General features: G+C 50.1%; 1 protein-coding gene across 1 annotated transcript in view; it reads left to right on the forward strand.

The window, feature by feature from the left end:
• LOC310904044 (uncharacterized protein) overlaps window positions 1-23,740 on the forward strand; it is a 131,022-nt gene that overhangs the window by 35,618 nt on the left and 71,664 nt on the right. Inside the window, exons 7-16 of the mRNA XM_083848202.1 lie at window positions 2,944-3,047; window positions 3,839-4,080; window positions 4,727-4,951; window positions 15,341-15,379; window positions 15,650-15,848; window positions 16,149-16,313; window positions 16,874-17,780; window positions 18,912-19,042; window positions 19,455-19,965; window positions 20,962-22,482. Coding sequence (XP_083704328.1) covers window positions 22,414-22,482 — 69 coding nt within the window. The 5' untranslated portion in view covers window positions 2,944-3,047; window positions 3,839-4,080; window positions 4,727-4,951; ... (5 more) ...; window positions 19,455-19,965; window positions 20,962-22,413. The remainder of the gene's footprint in view (window positions 1-2,943; window positions 3,048-3,838; window positions 4,081-4,726; window positions 4,952-15,340; window positions 15,380-15,649; window positions 15,849-16,148; window positions 16,314-16,873; window positions 17,781-18,911; window positions 19,043-19,454; window positions 19,966-20,961; window positions 22,483-23,740) is intronic.

Raw genomic sequence — 23,740 nt, forward strand, 5'->3', positions numbered from 1 at the left:
TAGAAATCCCCTTTTTGAACTGGGTAGCAAAACCGCCTGAGCTGATTCTTGAGAAAAAAATGGCTTCTGCAGAGTCCTTGGGCAGTTTAGGTATGTATATATACCATGATATATAGATATGTATATATGCAGAAAGCAGAACCGAGTGACCCTTTACCCATGGAAATGGGAGGTAAATCTTCCCAGGGATGATGCTGGCTGTATGGAGGTGTAGGGATTGGGGCTGGCTGCTTTGACCCCCTCTAAAATCAGCTGCAAACCGTTCTGGGAAAGGCTTTTCTGTTACCAGTCAGCACTGGCCTCCATCCTGAGCTGTTGGAGTCCGTAAAATGTTACCTCCCTTGAGGGCTAATAGATAGCAGGATCATCAGGGCAGCGTGGGGAAGGAGGTTATGAGAGCTTGGGCTAGAGACCTACAGGAAGAGCAGTCCCTCTGGGGAGCACTGGAGTGGCGGTGCTCTGTGGGGTCAGGAGAGACAGCTGAATGGAAAGGAGCAAAGGGCAGGCTCAGGTTATGTTGCAGCTTGCATGGTATCTGGGGTAATTTCTTTTAGAAGCAGTCAAGTCGGAAGCGGGAGGGAATTGTGCCATTTCTAAGAGGTGTGAAAAGCCTGAGTGATGTAACCACGCCTGCAGTGAGCAGTCGTGGCAGTCTTGGGCACGGATGTTCTGAAAAGAGAAAGGAGAGCCTTGCTTTTCTGAGAAGAGCCTCCATGGTGCTGTACCCCCACTACTTGGCTGGGAAAGGCTGGCTGGAGGCCACCGAGACCGGGGGGAGATGGGTGCTGCAGGGAGCTTCAGCTTGCGGAGTGTCCCCTGCTCGGCAGCGCAAGCAGGCTTGGTGGAAGCCAGGGATTTGGCAGCAGCGGGGCTGAGGGAAGCTGGTGGAAGTCACTTCCCAGATAAACCCTTCCCCAAGAAGAGTTGAAGCGGAGTTCTCTCCTTTTTCCTGCTAGAGGATGTTTCTGTTTTTCTTCTTTACCTCCTTTCCTGCACCCTGATTGCTGGACACGTTGCTCAGAATCCAGGAACTTGTTGTACGCCCAAATGGCTCGATTTTAGCATCCAGGGTCTCTGAGCAGGGACTTGAGGCAGTGAACCTGGCACCAGCCCGTGCTGCTGCTGTTTGAACCTTGGCAGGCTGTTGTGCTAATGACGAAATTAGCTGGGGAAACAATTCGCGGCCTCGAACTGGGTAAATCTGAGGAGTGGGAAGAGCAGTGCCGAGGTGTTCTGGGCTGAGGGAGCGTGCTGTACGTGATGCACGGAGCTCAGGGCCGGTGCAGGAGCACCCTGGGTCAGCAGGCAGCTCGTGAGCGCCAGGAGAGCTGCACGAGCCTCGTGCACGGGCCGGTGGGTGGGCAGGGACACGCTGTTCCGGCTCGAAGCCAGCCTCAAATACAGCTGGTGGTCTCTCAATGGAAAAACCTTCAGATACATGCATTAAACCCAAGTCCGTTGATAAGGGCATGCATACCATGACCTAGTCGTGGTTTTCTCATACTGTGAGAGATGTTTACTTGGGCTGATGTTATGTTTTCTGGGACCTACCCTGCTGTGGCTTCGTATTTGTTGTTGCCTGTTAAGCAGCGGTTTTGATCATGGCTGAGCAGAATTTCAGGGCTTACATCTACTGCTCGTTGCACCCGAGGTAGGGTTTTGACTTGAAAGAACGGGGAAAACATTCCTTTCATCCTGACTACTGACTCGCACAGGCTGAGATCAGAGCCCTTCTGCTTCCAGATAGGAAACAGCTGCCATTACGTTCATTCTCTAAAAGCTTCTAGAACTGGCCGTCCTCCAGCTTCCCTTAGCAAAACCCTTTGGTGAGCTGGGAGGCTACAGGTGGGCCAGCTGCTGCGATGCTGCCGTGCCTGAGCCCTGCCGTAGCTGCTGACACAGCCGGATCCTGGGGTGGAGGGAACAGTGAGGATGAGAAACTCGAGGTTTTCAAGCAAGGGTGTAAACCACTAGTGGCTTGAGAGACTTCGGAAGGGGAATAGCTGGAGAAGATTTGGAAGGCAGATGCGTGCCTGTGCTCTGAGCTGACCAGAAAGAAATCACGCGGCTGCACTTCTGTGGTGCTGAGCTAAGGAGTTTCACTGGAAGGTAAAATACTTGGCTTGGGCTTGGCACCATTCTTGTTTGACTGCGTGACTTTTGGCCATCTCCAAGTGAGCTCACACCTGCCAGTAAAATGTCATGTGGCTGTCCTGTGTCGTGGGAAAGGCCAAGAGACTTGCTCTTCATCACCATAACGGCTGCTAAACTCTATCTAGCTCAGCACTTCTCAGTGAGAAAGCTCCCTTACCCTAAACCACTTCTCTTCAGAGCTAATGATTTCCAGGGCAAGGGTCTTGATCAGTGGGAAGGCTCTCCAAGTGGAGCAGATCTCACCATCTACACGCAAACAGGCTCAAAATCCCCTCTTCCTCCCAGAATCTGGTTCATTTCTTGCACTGTAGAGAAACCCTGGGACTCGACTGATGAGTCCATGTCAGTCCTGTTGGCAGTGGAACTGAGGTGGGAACCCGTCTTCCAGAGGCTGGCAGTGGTCTGGCTGAGAAATGACCTGCTCCAGCCGCCCTGGACAGTAGTTTGGCTGGTAATTCTGCAGCCTCTGCCCAGAGCAACAGGCTTTCCAGGAAGTGTCAAGGATTGTACTTGTGCTTTCCTAGCAGTATGTTAGCACTGAGTTGTTGGGTGCTGAGTTCTGTATCCCGGAGGGTACCTGGTCAGAAGCCCTGCTGGGTGATGGAGCACGGTCTGCACAGGGGCATCGTCTCCTTCCCCCGAGGAGGCTTCACTAAGGCAGATACTCCGTGTCTCCTCGATGTGTGCTTGAGCTGTACTGGATCAGAGACAGAGCAGGGAGGGGATCATAAGAAGACGATGTACTTTCTCTTCCTCTCCCCCAACCAGAAATTTTGGTTCTCTTTGCAGGTGCACTCTGCTCCCAGCCTGCTCTGGCGCAGTCTGCAGGCCAGTCTGCCGCAGGGATTGCCCAGCAGAAGTCTGAGCAGCGTTGGTTTGCCCGTGTTTGACAGGTAAGCAGTGGGGGAGCTGTGTCACCCTGACCCTTAGCTCTTGCTGTTACCTTTCTGTTGTCATTTACAAATTTCAGGGCCCCTTTCAGCAAATACTGTCACTGCTCCATGACAAAGTGTGCTTCCTTTGTTGGCATCGCTTTTCAGATACCTGTTGGACAGACTGTTTGTACTCATTGACATGGTACAAGCTCAACTGAAATGAAATCATTTATAAAAGTCAGGAGAGACTTTGGATAGTGTGGTTCATTTCCTGCCGCATTCACCAAGCTGCAATTAACATGGACCTGAAAGATTACACAGTGCTACTTGTATTCTGTCTCCTCTTTCATCCTCTCACTTCCTTTTGCCTTCCTCATTTCCTTCTATTCTGAGCTGGTCGTATCGTATGTCTCTGTTTTTACTGTTCTTTTTTCCCTCTTCCTCTGCGCATTCTCCACTTCACCCTTTTCCCTTCTCTTTGTGCTTTTTTTTTTTTGCCTCTTTGCTTTCCTTATCTCTTGTATTCTTTTTTTCCCTCTTGCTTTCTTTATTCTCCCTCTATATTTAAACCCAGGCAGAAACAAATTATTTATGAAGGGCTGTAATTTATGATGCGTTCTTAATGTCTTGGAAGACACAGATAATTTATTTAATGAGTAAAGACATGATAATTCACACATGATGATTCCAGTCAGAAAATTAGTTTCATTAATTTGCTGTAAATTCTCTGCCTTGATTTACTGCAGGAGGAGTTCCTGAAACCAATGCAAATCTTCACTATGGTATTTTTTTTGTTTTTGTCATCACAGAACCAGTGTGCAAGTGTGCTTGCTTCCTGACCCCTGCTTATCTCTATTGCCCTCCTGCTTTCTGCTTCTGTCCCATCAACACTAAGCTGCAGACAGCAGAAACACTTTTTCACCGTGCACGTGGCTGGGAAGCTGGAGTGGAGCGGGGATTGAGGTGGTATTCCAGTTCAGTGTATTTTGCAAAACCACATGCTGTTCTGCAAGATTTTGCCAAATAAGCTCAGCTCTAAGAGAATAAAAAAGTGAGTTTCCCTTTTTAATAGAGTATAGAAGGTACTTTTTCGAATAAATTTCAAAGCAGACAATTTTACGGTAGAATGTTGCTGATAACTGCAGTATATATAAATATTATAGGAAACCTATAGAAGTGATTCATGGTGTACTATTGATCTAATCAGATTTAACTAAGTGTTTGCATCATTCCTTATTAATCAAAGATAATAGGGCCCCAAGGACACCTTGCAGAATCAGGACTTTTCTTTTCACAAGTGAAAAATGTTCACTTTATGGATGGACAGGGTCCACAAATTCTGGCCTTATCTTGGTGGGATCACTGCAATGCATGGAGTTTCCCCAGGAGTGAACTTTCCTACAGTATGTTACTTTTTTTTTCCATAAAACAGATCTATCGAGCATGCTCTAAACCACCTTATTGGGGGTACTGCTCTGCTGTCTAATTGATGTCAGCTTACAAATGTTTTTTACTGGAAAAAAAGGATTACAACATGAACCAGTGTTCTGTGAATTGTAGAGTTGGATGGGGGAGATGTGTATTACCACTGGGACTCTTTCCTCTTGTTGCTCATGCCTGTCCTCCCCAGTCCTGCCTCTTTGGTTTAAAAATTCTGTGCTGAGTTCCAGCTGTTAACTTCTACTTGTCTGTTCCAGGACGAGTTTTGTAATTCTGCTTTTCATGGGTTACCCTAATCCCTGGAGTCCCCTTTGTATCAACACTGCAAGAGAAGCCCCATCTCAATGTCCACATACAGAGGAGTTTGATAAAGAGCAGCAATAGTCTGGAGGATAACACTATTAGCAGATATTATCAGCGCTGATGTTCCTGCGTGTGACAGAAAATTGAGCACAGGGTGGGATCCTCTTTGCTGCTTACAGGTTTGGATTAAGCTGGTTCTGGGACTGATGTTTTGAGTATCTAATCTCTGTTGCCTGTAGTATTCAATTCCACAGACAAAGCTGCTTCACGGGTCTGTTGTTCACGCTCGCTGGCTGCCTAGCTCTTGCAAGTTAGGTGCATTTCTCCTTGGTTTTGCCCTATGGGATTGTGTATTTTGATTACCACAGTTGAGTTGATACAAGCAGTTCTTGAGATGCTGCTTTAGAAACTTATGTGCATGCATCAGACTGAGCAACCCAGTCCCCTGCTCGCTACCTACGAAATCCCATACAGAGGGCTGTTTAGGGCCATGGCGTGGCTGGGGGAGGTGAAGGATTACCTTTCACCTGAAGTGAAAGCCTCCAGGAATTTCAGAAAACGCTTGAAAAGGAGGGGGGGGGGAGGGGAAGGGGGTCAGACATCTGATTAAATGCCCAAACCCTTTTCAAAGGTAAGTGATGTTGGTGAGATTTGACTGTGCAACTCTCTCAGGGTCCTCTGGTCAGCTCAATCAGGAGGGGCAGTCACTAAGGGCTAATGATGAAGTGTGGAGGATGAAGCCTTTCAGTGCAAGGTCCTGGAGGTCTTTTATTTGGCGCTTTATAGAAGCTCCAGGAGCAGAGAACAGCCCAAGGAACAGAGGCTGAACGGCTGTGTGTGTCTCTGGGTCTGTGTGGAGGCAGGCGGGTGGTCGATGGGGTTGCAGGGCTGGGTCTGAGCTTGTACAGAAATGGATCAGCTCTTTGGCACCTGGGTGCTGCCCCGGTGTCCCCGTGCACTGCCTGTCCTAGTGCTTCTTGAGCTTGGGCTCACTTTCCTTTTGCTGATATTGCATGAGCCATGGGCACCTGTAGCTGCCCCCAACTTGCTCCTGGAGATCTAAGAGACATCTTCATGTCCTCTCCAAAACAGCTTCCTTTGGAAAGAGAGGATGGGGGCTTCCCTGTGCCAGAGTAGGGGTGTTCAAGGACCTTTGCATGGCTAGGCTGTGTGCGCTGGGACCTGCGTGCTGAACACCAGATGTGGGTGGGATGCAAGACACGGGTCTGCATTCCTGTTGCCTAACTCTTGATCCCAACTCTTTCTTCTCTTTGTGCAAGGGACCTGTGCACTGGGTTTGAGTTTTGCTTGAAATTCAGGTTGTGATGAGCTGGCACAGTGGGAGCTCAGTCTCTACTCAGAGTGAACTTTCTGGTTAAAGGTCACCTCAGCCTACTGCAGGTTGAGGGTTCAAAGCCTGCTCCTAGCCTGGGATAGCACAATTTTACTGCACTTGGCTCTGCTGCCGGCTATAGCTCACTCCTCCTCCTTTACTAGCAGTTATCACAATGTGACTTGATTGCATTGTTCTTTACGAGGAGCCAGAGTTAGATCTTGGCAGAATTTGTCTTCCCTCCCCCATGTATGGGATGAGGCCTCCCCAGGTGCTGTCTCAAGTGTACACTCAAGCATTTGAAACCCCTGCTTGAAGCTAGACAGATGAGGAATGAATATCCCACGTGAAAATGTCCTGCCTTGCCCCGTAGCGGCGGTTTCGCGGTGTGCTGGAGCCAGCTGCACAAACACGGGAGCGCGGCACAGCCATCAGCGCCTGTCGCGCTGCCTCCTCCCTGTCGCGCTGCCTCCTCCCTGCCGCGCTGCCTCCAGCGCTGGCCCTCTGGAGGCCATGCCAGCTTTGGCCTCACGTCCTTAGGTGGACATCGCCTCTGCCTCCAGCCACCCTGGTGGGGGGTGAGCAGCTGGTGGGACTCTCCCTCCCAGGAGCAGCTGTGGCCCCATCCTGCTGCAGGACTGGGAGCAGCCAAACTTAGTGGTTTGACTTCTCTTCGGGCCTCTTCCCTCTAAATAGCTTTAGAAAGGACTTGATGTATGACTTGGGTACTTGGGTTTGGTAACAGGCCAGCTACTCTGCTTCAGATTGTTGCTCCTGAGCTCGCAGCACAGCCTGGCTTCGGCCTACCAGGACGATGGAAGCGGGAGAGGAGTGCTCGCCCTTCAGCCTATTTCGTGCTGCTCTTGGCCTCCTGTGGACTCTGAAATAAATCCCCATTTTCATAAAGCCAGCACAGAGCACAACCCTGCTGCTCCCCCAAGCAGCTCCTCAGGTGTTTGCCCCGAGCACCCCTCGTCCCCCACCCCGTGTGCCAGGCCGGTGTCTCAGCAGTTGTTCCTGCTGAGCTGTGCGCAGGGCACAGGCTGCCACGGGCTCTCACTGGAGGGTAACAATGAATCTTTGTTTTCCTCAGCTGTTTTGAAATCTCCATTCTGAAGGTGGTGTGAGGTAGGCTCTGGCTGTTGTGCTGGGGTGCTCGGCAGTTTTCTGGGGCTCTTCCCTCCGGAGGGAGCTCCTCTCTTCCCCACGGAGCCTGCTGCACCTGCCTGCCCCCAGGAACGTCCCATGCCACCAGTCAGGTACAGGGGCCTTGTTTCTTCTGCATGGCTAATGCTTTTCCAGAAAGTGTGGCAGAAACTGCCAAGAGGGCACAGAAGTTGCTTTCCCTTCCCCATAGCTGGAGGTAACCCCCTGGCACTCCTGACCTGCCAGAGTCTCTTGGCTGAAAGTGGGGTTGGTGAGCTGTAGGAGGGGTTCACCACGTCGTGAAGATGTCAGGCTGTGCTGGGAGGTTGAAACACAAAGCCCCAAGGCTGTCACGGCCCCAGATTGAGCAGATGATCAGAGAGGCTCCCTGTGAAGGGCCGTGGCTTGCTGGGATCCCAGGTGAAGAAGAAATTAGGGGCCTTGCAGAGCGGCTAGTGCTGCCTGCTAAATGCAAGTTCATGTCCTGAGACCTTTTTCAAAGCACGTAGAGGAATATCTGCCTGGGGAAGTCAGTAAGTAGTGAGTCCACAAAGCAGTCTGTTTGTGCTAATCTCATATGGAACATAATAATAGTGCTGAGCACTGGCTAAGTGCTGGGCAAATATTAGTGTATTATTTTACTTGTTGCAGAACCTGAAACTTATCTCTGTCAGTACACTGCTACACTGTCTGCTCCTGTAAGCTTGCTGCCCAGAGCCTGGCTTTCTTCTGCGACCACCTTTAAGGGTCTTGGGACAGGATGTTTCAGTGGGGTAGCTGGGAAAGCCCATTCTTATTTTCGTGTTGCACTTTTTTTTCCTCCCCTCTTACTTGACTCCAGTTTTAAAGACTGTCCTGGTTAGTTGCTCCCCACACCTACTACTCATAAAAATCCCCTGCAGAGACTCACCGGGAGGTAAGCTAGTGCCAGCAGCTACACCAGGGTGCAGCATACTGTATTTGCGTCTGCTCTGGTGTTGGCTGCCCTCTTTCTGCAAGTGACAGGCTCTGGTAAATACCAGGCTGTTCATTACCATTGCACTGCTCCATACATAATGAGGTAAAATGAAAACAACTTCTCTCACTACAGCTATGTGATCTGGGAACTCATAAAGGCTAAAGCGCTTTTAATTATGAGCTTGTTCCGATTATGCCCAGGCTTTCTGTTTCCTCCCATAGAGCAGGCCAGCCCTCTGAGGTCAAGATGAACTTCAGTTGGAGAATTTCTGGCACACAGAGTTAGGAAAACTGGAGAGTTACCCCCCCCCCCCCCCCCCCCTTAAAACTAGACACCTGCAGTGTGTGATCTATTGTTCCCCAGAGGCCCATTCTCTTGGCTATAATATTGCTGAAAGCAGAACAAACATTTATTTCTGGACACGAAAGAGCCTCTCCTTTTTCTCTGGCTCTGCAGTACACCAGGAGCCCCGTGTTCTCCTCCCAGCTGGGAGACTGCAGGCCTGGTGAAGCAAGGGGCCTGAGCCTGTCAGCTCAAGCTTCTCACTCCTGGGCTCGGAACTGAGATTTCTTAAGCTGGACCCGCTCCCTTCATCCTGAACTTCAGCTGATGTGAAAATGAAATACCAGCCCTTTCTGGAGAGGGACTGGACAATCTGCAAGCAGAGATTCAGCCTGGAAGGGCCCCCCTTCAGTTCCCTGCTCGTGCTGACTTGGGGTGAATCCCTGCCTGTGCCTCTGGGGGTAAAAGGATGGCTCAGGTGCTAGCAGCCTCCTAAAGGACGTGACTGGGAGAGGAAGGGAGGCTGACTGTGCCTCTCGTCTTGGGAACTGAGGCCAGGTACAAGGCTCTGGGGCTGAAAGCCCAAATCTCTGGCACAGGGCAGGGAGCCCTATGGCTCGCAGCACTGGCTAGCCGTGTAGTAGCAGAGGGAGTGAGGAAGGTTCTCCTGTGCCAGAGTCCCTGATATATTTTGGTACATGTGCATTCAGCTTCTTAAGAAGCTGTTGGAACTAGTAGCAGTGCTTTCCTATGAATTTTTCTTGCAGTTCATCTGTAGGACCTTTTCTCCAGTCAAACTATATTGAAAGCATCATATGAGCTAAAATATTCCAGCTCAAATCAGGACAGATAGCTCAGGCCTTTCTTTAGGGAAGAAGGATACATGTGTGGATAACACATGGAAGTCGATGTGCTTGTGACTACTTCTCTACCAGCACTGAGGGCAAAATGTTCATTTTTATTAGGGAAACTCAGTGGTACTGCATCTCTGTCTAAGAACTGTTGCCCTATGTTTTGCTGGATGCCAGTACAGCTGTAATGGTTATGGCCAATTAATTAGAACTGCTTCCCCTTGTTTTCCCCTTATAAATCACTTCCTCTTTAGTCAGTCCACAGAGAAAAAAAGGGAAGAGTGAAATAAGTCTGAAGTAAAATATGAACCTCGCTTTTATTCCATATTTCAGACAATAGCAGTCTGCAGGACACCCAGGGAATAGGTTTTCTGAGCCAATGCTCTGTGAATTCACCCTCTCTTTATGAGCCTCTTCAGTGTATAAAGTGAAGTTTTTAATGGCTGTTGCTGTTCCTTTTGAATGGCTGTGAAGTCTGGGTCATCGCAGATCAGAGTAAATTCCCCTCCTCTTCACTGCCATCAGAATTAGCTTTTCCAAACTACAAAGCCTGATGAGGGCGGGTCAGCCCGGAGCTCTTCCATGATGAGGATCTTAATCAGGGATCCAGCCAGCGTGCTCGCCCTGATTGGGAAGGAAGAGCGGGGTGATTTTTTTCTTGTGTGTTTTGCGTTGTGTAAAGATTTTTCACGAAATGACCTTTGGTCACCTCTACAAGTAGAGAACTCTGCCACTGCACGGAGGTGGGCCACCTCCATTTGTCAGAAGGGAGGGAGCCTGCGCTGGATCTGAGATTTGCATGAAGCCTTGGCTTTACACGGGCCCAATTTCCATATATTTCAGCATTATGGCCCAAACGCTTTTCTCTGTCACTCCCTGGTCAGAGGCAATGCTGGCTGGACCTTGCTTCACGCTGCGCTGTGACCTGGTATGTCCCAGGAGCAGTCCTGTGTCCTGGAGGGATGCTGGCAGGGTCTCTGGCATTGTGGGGAGGGAGAGCACGAACAAAAATGGACCAGACTTGCTGTGTGTGTAGCTGAACTCGGGCAGGATGAATCTGGGCTTTTGTACTTACAGGTTAGAAGGCTTCATGGTCTTGGCTTGGTCTCGTTGTCCCAGCTGAGGACTCTGATGACACCTTCCTATACAAGGTCACAGGTATGGAAGCGATATGCCCAGAAAGCAGCAAGTGTGCGAAGAGTGCTGGCATCCTGCATGGGCCGTGTGATGGATGGGCCTGATGTGCAGTGCTCTTTGAACGAGTGGGTGAAGGGGAAAGAAATAACCCAGCTCTGCTTTCCAAATGTCTTTGGTGAGGTCCCTCCCCAGAGGGAGATTTATGGTGGCAAGGTGAGAATGAATAGTAAGTTACTGTTAGCTATAGATCAAAAACTGGCTAAGAGAAGTGAGCAGTAATGTTGAATGATTGCAAAGCTCCTGCCAAGCTGAACTTTGCCAGTGTCTGTCTGTTCCCCGCGTTGTTCCCATGTGGGTTCATCCTTAACAAGTTCTGTGGCACCAGACACAGGTGATGTTTCTTGGGTCTAGAAGGAGAATAAGAGCTGCAGGAGCGTGAGTATAGCCAAAGAACAGGTACCTCCTGGGTGCTGCACCCAGCTCGGGACCCTCAGCGGCAGGTCTGGGGTCTTCCTGTGCGAGCCTCCATAACTTTGCAGATTGCAGCCAAATAAACCCCACCTAGCTGACCCGGGTGGCTGTGCTAGTGGCAGAGATTCCTGCATCAGGCCGGAGCAGGTCGTTAAGAAAGATATTCAGGACCAGACTTAGTCCCTGGCGGGTGGATGATGTATCGGTATGTATGGGAGAGCATCCGTCTGCGTGACGGGCAGGTCAGGGAGCGTGGTCATCGGTACCACTGTCCTCGCGTCTGAGATGCTCGTGCAGTCCCCTGATCACAACCCCTTGCTGCTGAGACATAGCTCTTGGTTACTTATGCTAAGCCAAATGGGGTGACCTGCCCTCCCCTGCTTTTTTATTCAGCAGCCATGCTGCCTTTTGTTTTCTGTAAGCTATTGTTTCCAGCTCTCTGGTGGCTTCCCAGAAGCCTATGCATGCCACCTCCAGCTAATGATGATCCACGAAGCCACACGTCCTTCCTAAAGTTTCCATGAAAGGGGAAGTCCAGGCAACGTGTGAACTATGCTCAGGTTTCTCTCTTATCCAAAAAATGAGAAAGCTTAAACAAAATAGCCCCTTGGCATTGTTCCTAGGAAACCACTCACCAGGCAGTCTGAAGTAATCATACAGATAATTTACTTGAACGCTGCCGATATGCACATTTTAGTCTTTCCATTTCAAAAGAAATTGGAAAGAGGGGCAGTGTTACTGTCTTTTGAGAAATAATGGAGACAGAGGGTTACACAGGCAGCAATTCTTCAATTTCTTTTGTGGTATTAAGGAAAAATTGCAGAAACTGCAAGTAGCAGTAAGCAAGTAAATTCTGTGGTTTTTTTTTTTTGTGTGTGTGTTTTTTTTTAATGCATAAGAACAAAGTTAATTGTTTTTTTTTTTCTCTGTAAAAGTGTCCAAAGGGTATTTGGAGTTCAAATGAGAAATCTTATTAGGCTCTTGTTTTGTAGAGGGATTAACAGAGAAGTTTAGGTGAGAAGCAGATTTTGGCTGACATAGTTGCATTGTTGCAGTCTTTGCCCCCCCCCACTTCTAAAGTTTTCATCTTCCAAAACTACAGATTTTAATTAAAAAAAAAAAAAAAAGTGTGGGGGGGGAATTCTCGGCCTTTCAGCTCGGCAGCACATACAGACAAATAAATTAAAAAGTGGGAGAAGTGGAACTAACCCAATAATCCGTGAAAACCTAATTTCCCTCACAAGCGTCGCTGACGCAAGCATCTCCCCTCTCCCTTCCCATTCTCCAGTTCAGGGGCAGTGATTGGAGAAATTGGCTAACAAGATCAGAAAATTTAATTACCGTTCTGCCTCCCCTTCCCAAGAAATTGGATGTCACACTTCCTTGTAGCCTGTTTTTAAGATCCGCTATAGCTGATTTTCATGGCTTGAACCTGACTCCCTACCCTTTTCCCTCACCTTCCTCCCCGTGTTCCCCAGGGGAATGTCCATCCCGTAGTACAGCTAATCCTCGGTCCTGAAGTGGAGTTAGAGCCCACGGCCCCGTTTAAAGCCGTGCTAAAGCTCTACCTGCCCTAACTGAGCCAGCTTTCGTTGGAAGGAGCATCGAAGGGAGAGGGGAGGCTTTAGGTCGCTTCGCACCACAGAGCAGCAGCCTCAGGTGCTCCTGGTCCCTCTGCTGCTGGCTGCTATGCAGCGGTGTTGTGTTACCATTGTTATTCTGTCTGTCTGGTCTTGGGATCTCTCTCAAGCCCGGGGCTCAGTTGTGCCCCAGCCTGTGAAAGGAGACGGGACTGCTGCTTGCAATGGCTTAAAGTTGTATCTGACTAATGCTACCTGCTGAAAGGAGTTCAGGAGTCCCAGACCCAGCTTATGTGGACTTCGCTCGGCAGATCTTGGCGCTAACAGAGGGAAGAGAGACTGGAAGGTCCCCAGCAGTGCCGTGTCCCCAAACCTGGTCCGAGCACGCCAGCTGGCAGTCGTGGAGCGTCTGCGCTGCCCTGAATGCTCCTCCTCAGCTGCCCTGCACCTCCCGGGGGTCTGTCCCCCCATGCCTGGCCTCAGGTGCTCTGCTCATTTGCTCTTTCTTAGGCTCTTTGATCGGTACAGCTGTATCAAGGCAAAAGGAGACGACAGGGCCAGGGAGGGCTTTGGATTAGCATTATTCTTGCTCCTCTGGTTTTATGCCTGGGCCACAAACTAGCACATGGAAGAGTTTCTCTGCCTATTCAAAATTCAGGTCTCAGACCTAAGCTCCTTCTTTTTCCTCCTCACTCCCAGGCTTTTGTAGGAGCCCTGTGGATATAGAGGAGCTGAGGCTGTTACTGCTTGGCTGTTGCAAGGGTCCGGGCAGGGCAGAGATGAATGCAGCGCAGAGGAGAAGAAACATGGCTTGCTTTGTAATGTCACTTCTATCATCGGAAGGGATCTCAGACATGTAATTAACTAAAAAGGAGGCTGTTCTGCATAACACAAGCCCGTTGTATCCAGCTCAGCAGGCCTGGTGACCCAGGCTTTGGTCTCATGGCTGGCGATGTCACCAGAATCCCCTGGTAGCAGAGCAGCCTCACTGGAGACAGCTGCTCTATTTATTTTTCGATTTGTATTCCCAGCATGTCCTGTTCTGTGCGAACTGTAAGCTGGCTTAGAAATTCAGTGCAAGCGCCTTATCAGATAATGAATAATGATTTATTGAACATATGGGTAAACAGCATAGATAAGGTATAAATGCACTTCGGAAATGCAGTTGCATTTGTAAGAATGTATACCGAACCAGCCCCGTGGCTCTCGGCGCTCGTTGCAGCTGCCACAAAGGCGTCTCCTGCATGGGCTGCCGTGCGTCGCTGTGGGGCCCCGTCTGTGCCCGCGTCTGCACCAGGAGACACCTCGGGATGCTGCGTGAGGGCAAATTCACCTGCAGTGAGCCCAGGTATGAGGTTTGATGGGATGTGAATAAAACTGAAGATGTTCATCCTCTGTAAATGAGCCAACGCTGTGGAAGCAGTGGGGTTTATGCTGGTTGGGTCGGGGCTAAGCTATGGAGCGTGGTGCAGGGACCCCAAAGTTAGCATTTGGGGACAGCGTAAGGGCTGGTGCTGTCTTGTGGCCAACAGCCTCATGTCACGCAGCCCGTTCACATGCACCAACCAGCTCGCTGGGGTACGTGGCCACGCTGTGCCTCAGGTGCCATTGCATGGCACAGCCCCCAGCAGCAAGCTTAGCTCTCCGAGCACGATGTGTGGGTACCCAATTTTTGTCTGTAGCACTGTGACTGCCTCTGGAGGAGGACAGAAGGCAGGATTCAGTTGTTAAACACAGGGTTATGTCACAAACATGGTGACTAGTTTTTGTTTGTGATGTCCTGTGCGTGGAATGGCTAACTTTCCCTTTGAAGTAACTCCTCCTCAGCAAACAGCAGCTTGCAGGCCCTGCTCCCTAAGCTAACAGCTGTCTGTGCTGCCTGTAGTCTGCTGCGTGCTTACTGCTGAGTTGGCAGCACCTGTTGGTGAAAAAACCTGCTGGAGATCTAGCACGCTCCTGGTGCTTCAGGAATGGTCTGAGAGTTGTTGTCTCTGCCACCGCTCCTCTGCCAACCTCAGGTACGTGCCGTCCTCCCCTGTGCGCCTTCTCCTGCGTCTCAGCAGCAGCCCCTGCCTGTGGCCGAAAGCCCAGTCGTGCCGAGACACCTCCAGCCCCAGGAGGCGGTCAGGCTGCCCCCCTTAGTTATTCTCACTGTGGCCCTTCAGAGCTGCTCTGCCACTTTCTGACCAGGAGTTCTGCTGTAAATGAGCCCGCATTATTTGCAGCCCCCTCAAGGTCCCAGATAAATGATAGCCATGCCTTACCCTCTGCTCTAATCAGCAGTCACCAAAGGCCATGGCACTGAAATATGTTGAGAGGAAAGTCAAACCTCACGGGGCTGGTTGTTAGGTGTCTGAACCACGAGCGGCAGGGGTGTAAAAGACGTGACTAATCTGGGGATATTGCAGAGCAGGGCCCGGAGTTTTGATGGTTGTGATACCAGCTTTCAGAGTTGGGGGAGATAGAGGTGACACAGGTATTTTAAAGTTAATATGTGATAATCCTTTAAGACACAAAGGGGACACAGTTCGAGGCTCCTCTGGGATCATCTTTTGCATGCAGGGGGGCTGTGTGGTGAACAAGTCAGAGCATACAGCCGGGGTGGGTTCTCCAGCTTCAGCTCTGCCGGTGGAAAAATGTTTTTCTTGTGCTGCGTAGTGGTGACTGTGGCATTGCTTTCCCTGAGGCTCTTGTGGAGAATTGGGGAATTGCTTCTTTTTTGACCTTAAGATATTTCAGCGTCTTACAGCGTGAATGCGCTCCTCTCACTTTCCCTGGTTTGTGCTCATCATCACCTTGTTTTTCCCCAGCAGGCCTGGTTCACTGTCATGTGACTTCGGGGCTAAAAGGTAAATTTCAAAAGTATGGGGACTGAGAGCTTGATAAAGCTTTGTGATCCAATCTGTTGGCGAATGTAGCCACAGAGAGAATTCGATTTGCATACATTTCCTACCCTGAATTCCTCTGGTGCTATTAGGAGTCACCATAGCTAACACAATCTCTGAACTGTGGGGCTTATGTGTGTGCAGAAGTACACCTATTTGCCTTCTTGGAAAGAGATTTACTGAAGCGTTTTTCATGTTATTGTCCACCCCTCCACCCCCCTTTCTCCCCATCAGAGGATTTCGTGCCGCCGTAGAGACTCTTTGATCTGAGTTAATTCTTTGATGAAGCTCCACAAGACAATGGAGGAGCTGAGCACGCTCTGGGGAGGACGCTTCCCTCTCAGAAGGAGTGGGACTCTGATAGCTGGGCGAGGTGGTGTGGCCTCAGGGCAAAGAGCCCCTCCGCTGCTATTTCATGGCCGGACACCAAGCTGTGAGTACTGCTCTGGGCAGGGGGAAGATGGGGAAAGAGCCCTTGCCTGAGGGGGCTGGTGGTGTCAGTGTGGCAGGGAAGTGGGGCATGTGGTTACCTAAGTGACGGTGGGGAGCTGCTGGGGCTGAGAGATGTGGGCTGTGTGTGTGCCGTCCTTGCTGAAAGGGCTTTAGAGATCCTGGTGGTCTGAGGGCTGGGAGGACAGCCCTGCTGTCTCTGGTAGGTTCGGGAGAGACCCCTTCTATTTCAGCCGACCCAGGCACATCTGGAAGTTTCCAAGCCGAACTCTTCTTTTCCCAGGTCTGCGTGCAAGAGCAGGGCACAGGGTGAGAGGGAAGGGCTCTAGGCTTTCACATACAAATCAGAGTGGATGCAGTCATGGATTCGATTCCCGCCACATCAGACTCCTCCTAGCTGATCTTCGCCTTGGTGAAGCTTCCAGGAAACAAAGCTATGTGCCGGCGCGTGAGTCGTGTGTGCTGCGGGATCAGCTCCCGTGGGAAAGTTACCAAGCTGCGTCTTGTTGGCCGTGGTCGTTCCTCCTTCCCCTGCTTGTCTGGCTGCCCCGTTAATTGATTACTCCACTGTTCTGCTGTTGCTTCTGGAGCTGAATGCGTTGAGTTAAACTGCGAGAGCAGAGAAAGGGAACAGTGGTTGTGAGTGCCAGGCTTGCATCTGAAAGATTACGGCACAATCTAATGAGCTCATTAATTTCATTTCATTAACCAAACAGTGCTTGTGGAGAATGGCAAATATTTAAAGAAGCCCAGCAGGGTCAGAAACACATTTAATTAATGTTGTCACATGATACTGAGAACAGGAGGGGGGAATAAATCCTGATGCTATATATTAACATCCATGGTGACTTCTCTTTTACATTTTATGTGCTTCTTGGGTGAAAGTCCTCCCTCTCTTGTCTGGCTCCTATTATGGCAGCGCCTGAGCACCTCCCAGACTTGAATGCATTTCCCCTTCCTCCAGGCTCCCCGTGGGAGTGAGGCAGTGCCGTTATCCCCTGTTTATAGGTAAACACTCAAGGCGAGAGAAGGAGAGATGATTCCCTCACCGTTGTGCCAAGGGTCAGTGGCAGACGATCCTGATTTCCTTGCGTTTTCTCTCTTTGGTGGGCCCTGCTCCTCCCTTGGGACTGAGACTCGGATGTTGAACAAGCTCACCACAGAGAAGAGATGACCTCCTGTGCTGGGCAGGTATTGGTACCTTCAGAAACGCACCCTTTGCCTTGCAGAAAAATAACACCCCTAGCTGCATATACCATGGCAGCACTTGAAGCCCCCGTCTAGACAAGGACTTGGTGATGCTGGGTGACTACACTGTGTGATTATCCCAGTAAATTAGTCTGAGCTCATCAGCTTCTTGTTTGTCCAGCTGGGTGCCCTAGATGCCACAGCATGAGCAAAATCTGAAATGCACACAAACAGGGAAGAGAGGGTCAACCCCTTTTTCAAACCCTTCCAAGTCTGGTGCGTTTGGCTTGGCTATTTGTAGAGGCTGGTGTGTGTCACAGCAATGTGGGATCTCATCTGATTCTCCCCCACGTCGGAGGCAGTTTGGACCTGGGGATTTTGTAATGAATGAGCTGTGAAATTATTAATCTCTATTGTTGAGGCAGGCTTTGCTAAAAGCTCGTTTTGTTTTGGGGGAGGCTACATTCCTTTGTAGTTCAGGAGCTGGATCTGCTGTGAGGCATCCAATGGAACTGCGTGTTGCTTTTCCAGTTGTCCTGGTACACTCTGCTTCTTTGTGAAAATTGAGTCCTGATGGATACCCGTAACACACCTGAAGGTCTGGCTTTATCACAGGCAAATCATTTCTGTGGTTTCTGGATCAAGAAAAATCCCAGCTCAAATGATCCCAGAGGGAGTGGAACTGTATTTGTTTTACCCCAAAGTCTCCTGGTGCTCCTGTGTTTGTGTATGTATGACTTTGTGGTATATTAGTACGTTTGTAGCTGTGGTGAGGCACCCTGCTGTTGAGAGGAGGAGAAGGTGGCTCAGATTTAGGGTAAATGGTCACCTGAGTCTGCCTGGAACATTGCTAGGGCCAAGCCTGCAGTACCATGCAAACGGACTTGTCCAAGACACTGCAAAACCAAGTCAGCTTTGCTGCTAATGGCAGGTTTGCAGCATGCTAGGAAGGAGTCCCGGCCTCCTGGGGCAAAGCTGGCGGGGTGGGGGGGGGCTGTGCCTGCGCAAACAGGGACTGCTTTTTCCATTGGTATTTTCTTCTTATGGCAAATGTGCTGTACGTGGCAATATTCCTGAACGGTGATTATAGCAGTGTTAAAGAAGTGTCCGCTGTTAATGCGGTATTGATAATGTGAGGGGTTCAGAGGAGCCGTGCCTGCTGGCTGAGCAGGTAGAGAGCCGGGGGGGCGAGGGGGCTGCTGTCATTAATTGCCGCAGCTGGAGGAAGCAACCGGCTGGAAGGCCGAGCATAAATCGTGAAGTGCCTATGAATTAGTCCTCTGGTGACAGCTCTCGGTGTGGTCTGGCACTTCCGCAGGCGCTGCAAGCAGCTGGGGAGTGGCGGGGGGCACCGGGCAGGAGGAGAGGGTCTTCCTTCACCCTGCTCTGTGGCACTTTGCCCATTACCCCGTCACTCACCCCTCAGTTTCTCACGGTGTGATTCTACTTTATTGCAATAAAATGAAGCTGCACTCGGGGCTGGTGAGTTCATCCTCCGTCACGGAGCACTAACTCTGTGCTCTCAGCCAGAGGGAGCCTCGCAGGGCAAAGCCTGCTGCTACTGCTGGGGATGCCCCTGGGGAGAGGGGCCTGGCGCCGAGGGGCCTTGGCACTGCTCTGGAAGCACTCAGTACCCCAGCAGGAGGCTGTGCTGGCAGCAGGAGGGATTTGTCCCCTGCACCAGGGGCTTAGCGGTGCTGGTGACCTGGGTGAAGTCCCTGGGGATGCCAAGCGACCTAGCAGAGAGGAGGGCGCAGTGCTCGGAGTTGCATTAAGACTGGATTGTAGGAGAAACATCTGATGTAAGTACCTGCTGGTTGTCTGGTGGTGACCTGAGTGTCCCTTTTTGTTGGCCTAGATGGAAAGTCACTGAAACGAAGCAGTGGGGCCTGTGTCCTTGGCAGGCAGGCGTTGTCCACAGGGAACCCTGGGGCTTGTGCCGGATGCGTTGGATTAGTGTCCGAGAGGCAGATCGCAATGATTTCCACGGTGAGTTGGTTGGCTTGTCCTTCACGTTTCTGCCATATGGGCCTTGGGCCGGTCCAGCTCCTTCCTTGTGCTTGGGTGGATGGTCCTGGTATCAGCACAGCGTGGGAGGAGGCAAAATCCCTCCTTGCTGTGATGACCTGACTGTGCATCAGGACGAGCAATAGCGCAGCGTGACCTGGGGAGAGGTCCTGCAGGTCCAGCCCAGCCATGGGGCAGGAGAGGTCCTTGTCGGGGCTGAAGCTGTGGCCCAGAGCAGGAGGTGCAAGCAGCAGGAGATCTGGCAGGGCCGAGCCTGGCCTGGGGGCTCTTGCCAAGCACTTGCGGTGCTGAGAGGCTGATAGCATTTCTGTTGTCTCGGTGACATGCACTGCCCTTTCTCAGGAGGCTCCATTTTTGTCCTCTTGTTCGCCAGCTCCAAAGCCTGTGCGTGGGCTTTCTCTCCCACCCTGCGGAGCGGCCGCCCACAGCATCCTGTTGAACCACTTCTTGTGCATGGGAAAAAGAAAACTGCGTCCTCATGCATGAAATCACAGGGACAAAATCTCTGGTGGCTGAGGAAACAGGTGCGCCTTTAGTCGCTTCTTTGCAGCCACGCTGCCTCCAGGATCGCAGTTTGCTTTATTGCAGTTGCACATATTAAAGCAGCGCTTCCCCGTCGCTTCCCCACTCCCTGAGAGCCAGGTCACACCAGGGATGTGACAGATTGGCTGGTGACCTGGAAGGACATCAAATGGAAGGATTTAGCTTCTGGAGGGGGCTTGTCCAGGGAACTCGTGGGTGGAAAAACAAAAAGCTTTCCAATTCCAATGCTGTCTGTTCTGCTGTTTCTCAGGGGAAGAAACTGGAGTGAAAGGAGCACCCGACAACAAAATGCCCCCTGAACTGCAGACATTTCACACAATTCCCATTCCCGGCCTCTTTGAGTAAGTGTTTGGCCATCTTTGAAGGTGTTTTCTAGTTCACTGGTGTCATCCTTGAATAGATTTTCTGGCCCTACTCTCTGAAATTTGGACCATGACCGGAAAATTGCTTATCCCTTTTACACTCAAGGTGTTTGAATCCCTGTCAATTGACCAGCTTGTGAAAGTGGAACAAACTTTTCTTCTAAACCTTTCCAGCCATACTGCAAAAACAGAATATCTATTATAGGATCAGGAAAACCCAGTGTTGGCAGTAGAAATCTGAAAGGTAGAACATAAAAACAAAATTGTGGGTTTCAACAGAACTTAAAACAATACTGTTACATTTTTTTATTATTATTTCTTTTTAGAGAGATGGAGATTCCTTTTTCACGAGCTAAAAGGCAAAGATTTTTTCCCAGCTCTAGTAGTGGCACCTTCTGCTGTCAGAATTGATAGCTTAGATTCTCAAGATACTTCAGGCTTCAATAGTTATGCTCCCTTAACTGAGGTATTACAGATACTATGGATTTTTTGAGCACATCCTTTACTTTTTGTTGCTTTCTATGGTTCAATGGTTGCCTCTGTGGGTGAACTTGGAGCATGATCCAGAAGGTAAAACAGAAATCCTTAAAATATATAAATAAATAGAAGAAAGTGAGTCTAAATACAGGTCTGTCAAAATCAGGCTCTTCTCTGCAGCAGCATTAAAGGAGACCAATTGATTGCTGGTGTCTGTGTCCGAAGCGCTGAGCGAGCGAGCCAGGGGGAATATCCTGGTGGCTGTCAGCATCGCACTTGGCAGCCGTGGTGCAGGTGTCCGTCGTGGACCAGGAGACAGATCAATGAGCTGCACATAGGAACTGCACGAGTGAGGTCCTGGCTCTGCTGAACTCTGGGGCAAAAAATCCCACAGGCTTCCATGGATTTCATACTTGGGGGAAGCAAAGCAAAGGAAAAAAAAAAAAAAAGCACGTACTTTTTCTTAAAGTTTGACCTAAGCATTTATTTATCTTCCAGCTCAAGTTATTGGCTGTCAGCAGTTTTCTCTTCTAGAAGATGCCCTGTACCTTCGTTCAGAAAACCCAGCAGCTTTACTCCTTGGAGATGTGCACCCAAAGGCACTAACAGCTTTTGAAAGTCTTGACCTTGCAGGAACCCACGGGATATGGTAACTTTTGTTAGCCTGACTCTGCTTCCCTGCTTCGACTCTCCCATTACAGTTCTGCTTAGGCACTCTGGCAGTCATCTGAATTCACGATATGTTGGGTTGTGGCTGAAATATTTTAGTTTCCACTTTTTTTTTTTTCACTGGGGAAGAAAAAAATCTTTCTTATGGAAAAGTTTAGACAAAAAGGTATTTTTTGTTAGAAATTCTCAAGGGAAAGGACTAGGAGACAAATCCTGTTTTCTGAATAACTCTTCTTTCAAATACCAAGGCAAAATCTTTTATAAGCCCTTTTAGAGGAGTGATTGTAAACAGAATTGTCCATGAAAATGGAATGCGTCTTGCACATCCTGAAAAGCACTGGGACAGTGTTGTATAGGGGCTGCTACTGCTCCATCTCCTTCTGGTTAAAGTGGAGGCAGTAACATGCTGCATTTAAGCACAGCCTTCAGGCAAGCCTTCCATATTCATAAGAAAATGGCTTTATCAAAAAGGGAGGCATTCTGGGGAAATGTCAATATAAGTATTAGAGTCTCTTTATATTGTCCCCTAAATCGTCAAAGTGAGGTTGTAGGAGATAATGTGCGATTATGCTGTCACTAAAGTTTGTGGATCCATACAGGAGCTTTTGAGAGAAATCCTTCCAGGCGCGGAGGGGCCGCATGCTCCAGTCTTCCTCTTCTCTCTGCTGCGCTTCAAAATGGGCTGAAAACTGCGTTTGACTGCATGTGGGAGACTGGTATTTGAGAGCGAGGTGTTCCCGCTGTCCTCTTCGGTGATGACAGTGCGAGTGGCACTGGGATTAGGGGATTCCAGAGGACCAGCGGTGGCTGCAGACCAGGAGGTGCTGATATCTCATGTGCCCACCTTCAGGAATGTCCTCGAGTCTTGGGTTTCCCAGCAGTCCCAGCCTCCCATGCCATCCTAAGGACACAGTAACAGAGCTCCTGCTCCCTTAGCTGGTGTGTGCTGTCTTTGCATGGACAGAAAGCTGGGCATCCCATCTTGCTGGCTCCTCCTTGCACAGGGGCCAGATCTGGGAGACCTCGGAGGGGAAAGGCTTGGGAAGAGGAGCTTCAGAACTCAGGAAGAAGGGATAAAATAACCCTGGAACACAGATTTTGGGCACCTTGATGTATTTCTGATGGAAGTCTTTCTCTCATCACATGCTGCGTTCCTCGTTTTAAGTTTCCGACAGGTTCTGTGGAGTGTTACCCCTGCTGGGTGGAGAAACCAAAGGCACAAGGCAGAATTTTGGCTGCAGTGACTCACCGGCTCCCAGAGGCAATTCTCTGAGCGGTGAGATGGGGCCATGCCTACCCTGCCTGCCAGCACCTCACAGCAGGACGGCACCGCATGCTCGGGGAGAGGAGGTAAGGCTGGTACCTTGTGCTGTGGAGTGTTGCAGCCCCGGGGACAGGCTCCTCTCACCTCTCCTTTCTGCAAGTGATGTCTCCATTTAGTGATAAATTTTATTTTTCATTGTATTTATTATTCATTTCCCCCATTTTAATATTTAAACACGCGCAATCTTTAAATCACGTATCCTGTAATGACAGGAGCTAGGAAAGCTGGAGCGCTTGAGGCAGCGTTGATACAGCACAAACATAGCCAGAGGGTGTGGGAGAGCACTTGAGGGATTGGGTTTAACTGCCCTGTTGCTGCTGGCTTGGGCTAACCTCTTCTTTGTTACTTGGATAAGCCAGAGTCTGTCCTGATGAGTATTCCCTGGGCCTGGTTCCAGCAGAGCCCTGGAGGGTGCTGAGGGCATGGTGCAGCCAGCAGGGCAGCGTTTGGTTTGTGTCCGCGTGGAATTGCACAAGGCATCGCTTGCTGCAGCAAGGACCTGGTTTTGCTTACCCAGGAGGTCTCTCCCACCTCTTCATTTCCCCCCTCTGAGAAGGAAAAATCCATTTATGCTTGACAGGCCCATTTGTACAGCAGCATGGAGCCTGGCTAATGCGTAGTGGGGATCGTTCAGGTCTGAGATGAAGTGTCTCCAGGGCTGTGCAGTACCCCAGGGCCTGGGAGACTTTGCATCAAGGAGCTCGTCTACCTTGTGCGGGGCTTGAAAGCTCCTGGCTGGCGTGCTGGGGTTGTGTTGAAATGTCCTGTGTGTGGGGTGATCTGCTCATGAACCTGGTGCACGGGACAAAAGGCTGCAGGCGCTGTCTCCTGGTAGCCAAGATGAAGCTGCTGTGCCTGAGCGAGAGAAAGCGAAGGAGCCCAGAGGAGCAGTGGGTAAGAAAAGCCTTCTGCTGCCAAGTGGAGGAGTTTTATTGCACGTCTTAACGGTATTTACTGTGTTTTCCTAGAGCCCCAGAGCCAGATTTCATGCAGTTCAGCTGTCACTAAAAAGCAAATGTACATTTCTAGCCCTCCTGGCCTCGTTGACGTGCTGGAAAATACGATTCCTGCATGTGGAAAAGCCAGCAGGCAAATACCTGCTCCCTGAAGCATACTGTCCTCAGATCCCATAGCAAAGCCTCGCAGGTTGGGAGGCACGCTGCCGTACGCTTGGGTTCATCAATACTGAACATCTGTCCAAATTCTCCCTGGCTTGTTCAGGCTGTCTCCAAGACCCACAAGGCCTGGCCTGAAAATGTATTATTCAATAAAATTGATCTGGGT

Source organism: Anser anser, assembly GCF_964211835.1.
Source record: "Anser anser genome assembly, chromosome: 9".
Classification (NCBI taxonomy): domain Eukaryota; kingdom Metazoa; phylum Chordata; class Aves; order Anseriformes; family Anatidae; genus Anser; species Anser anser.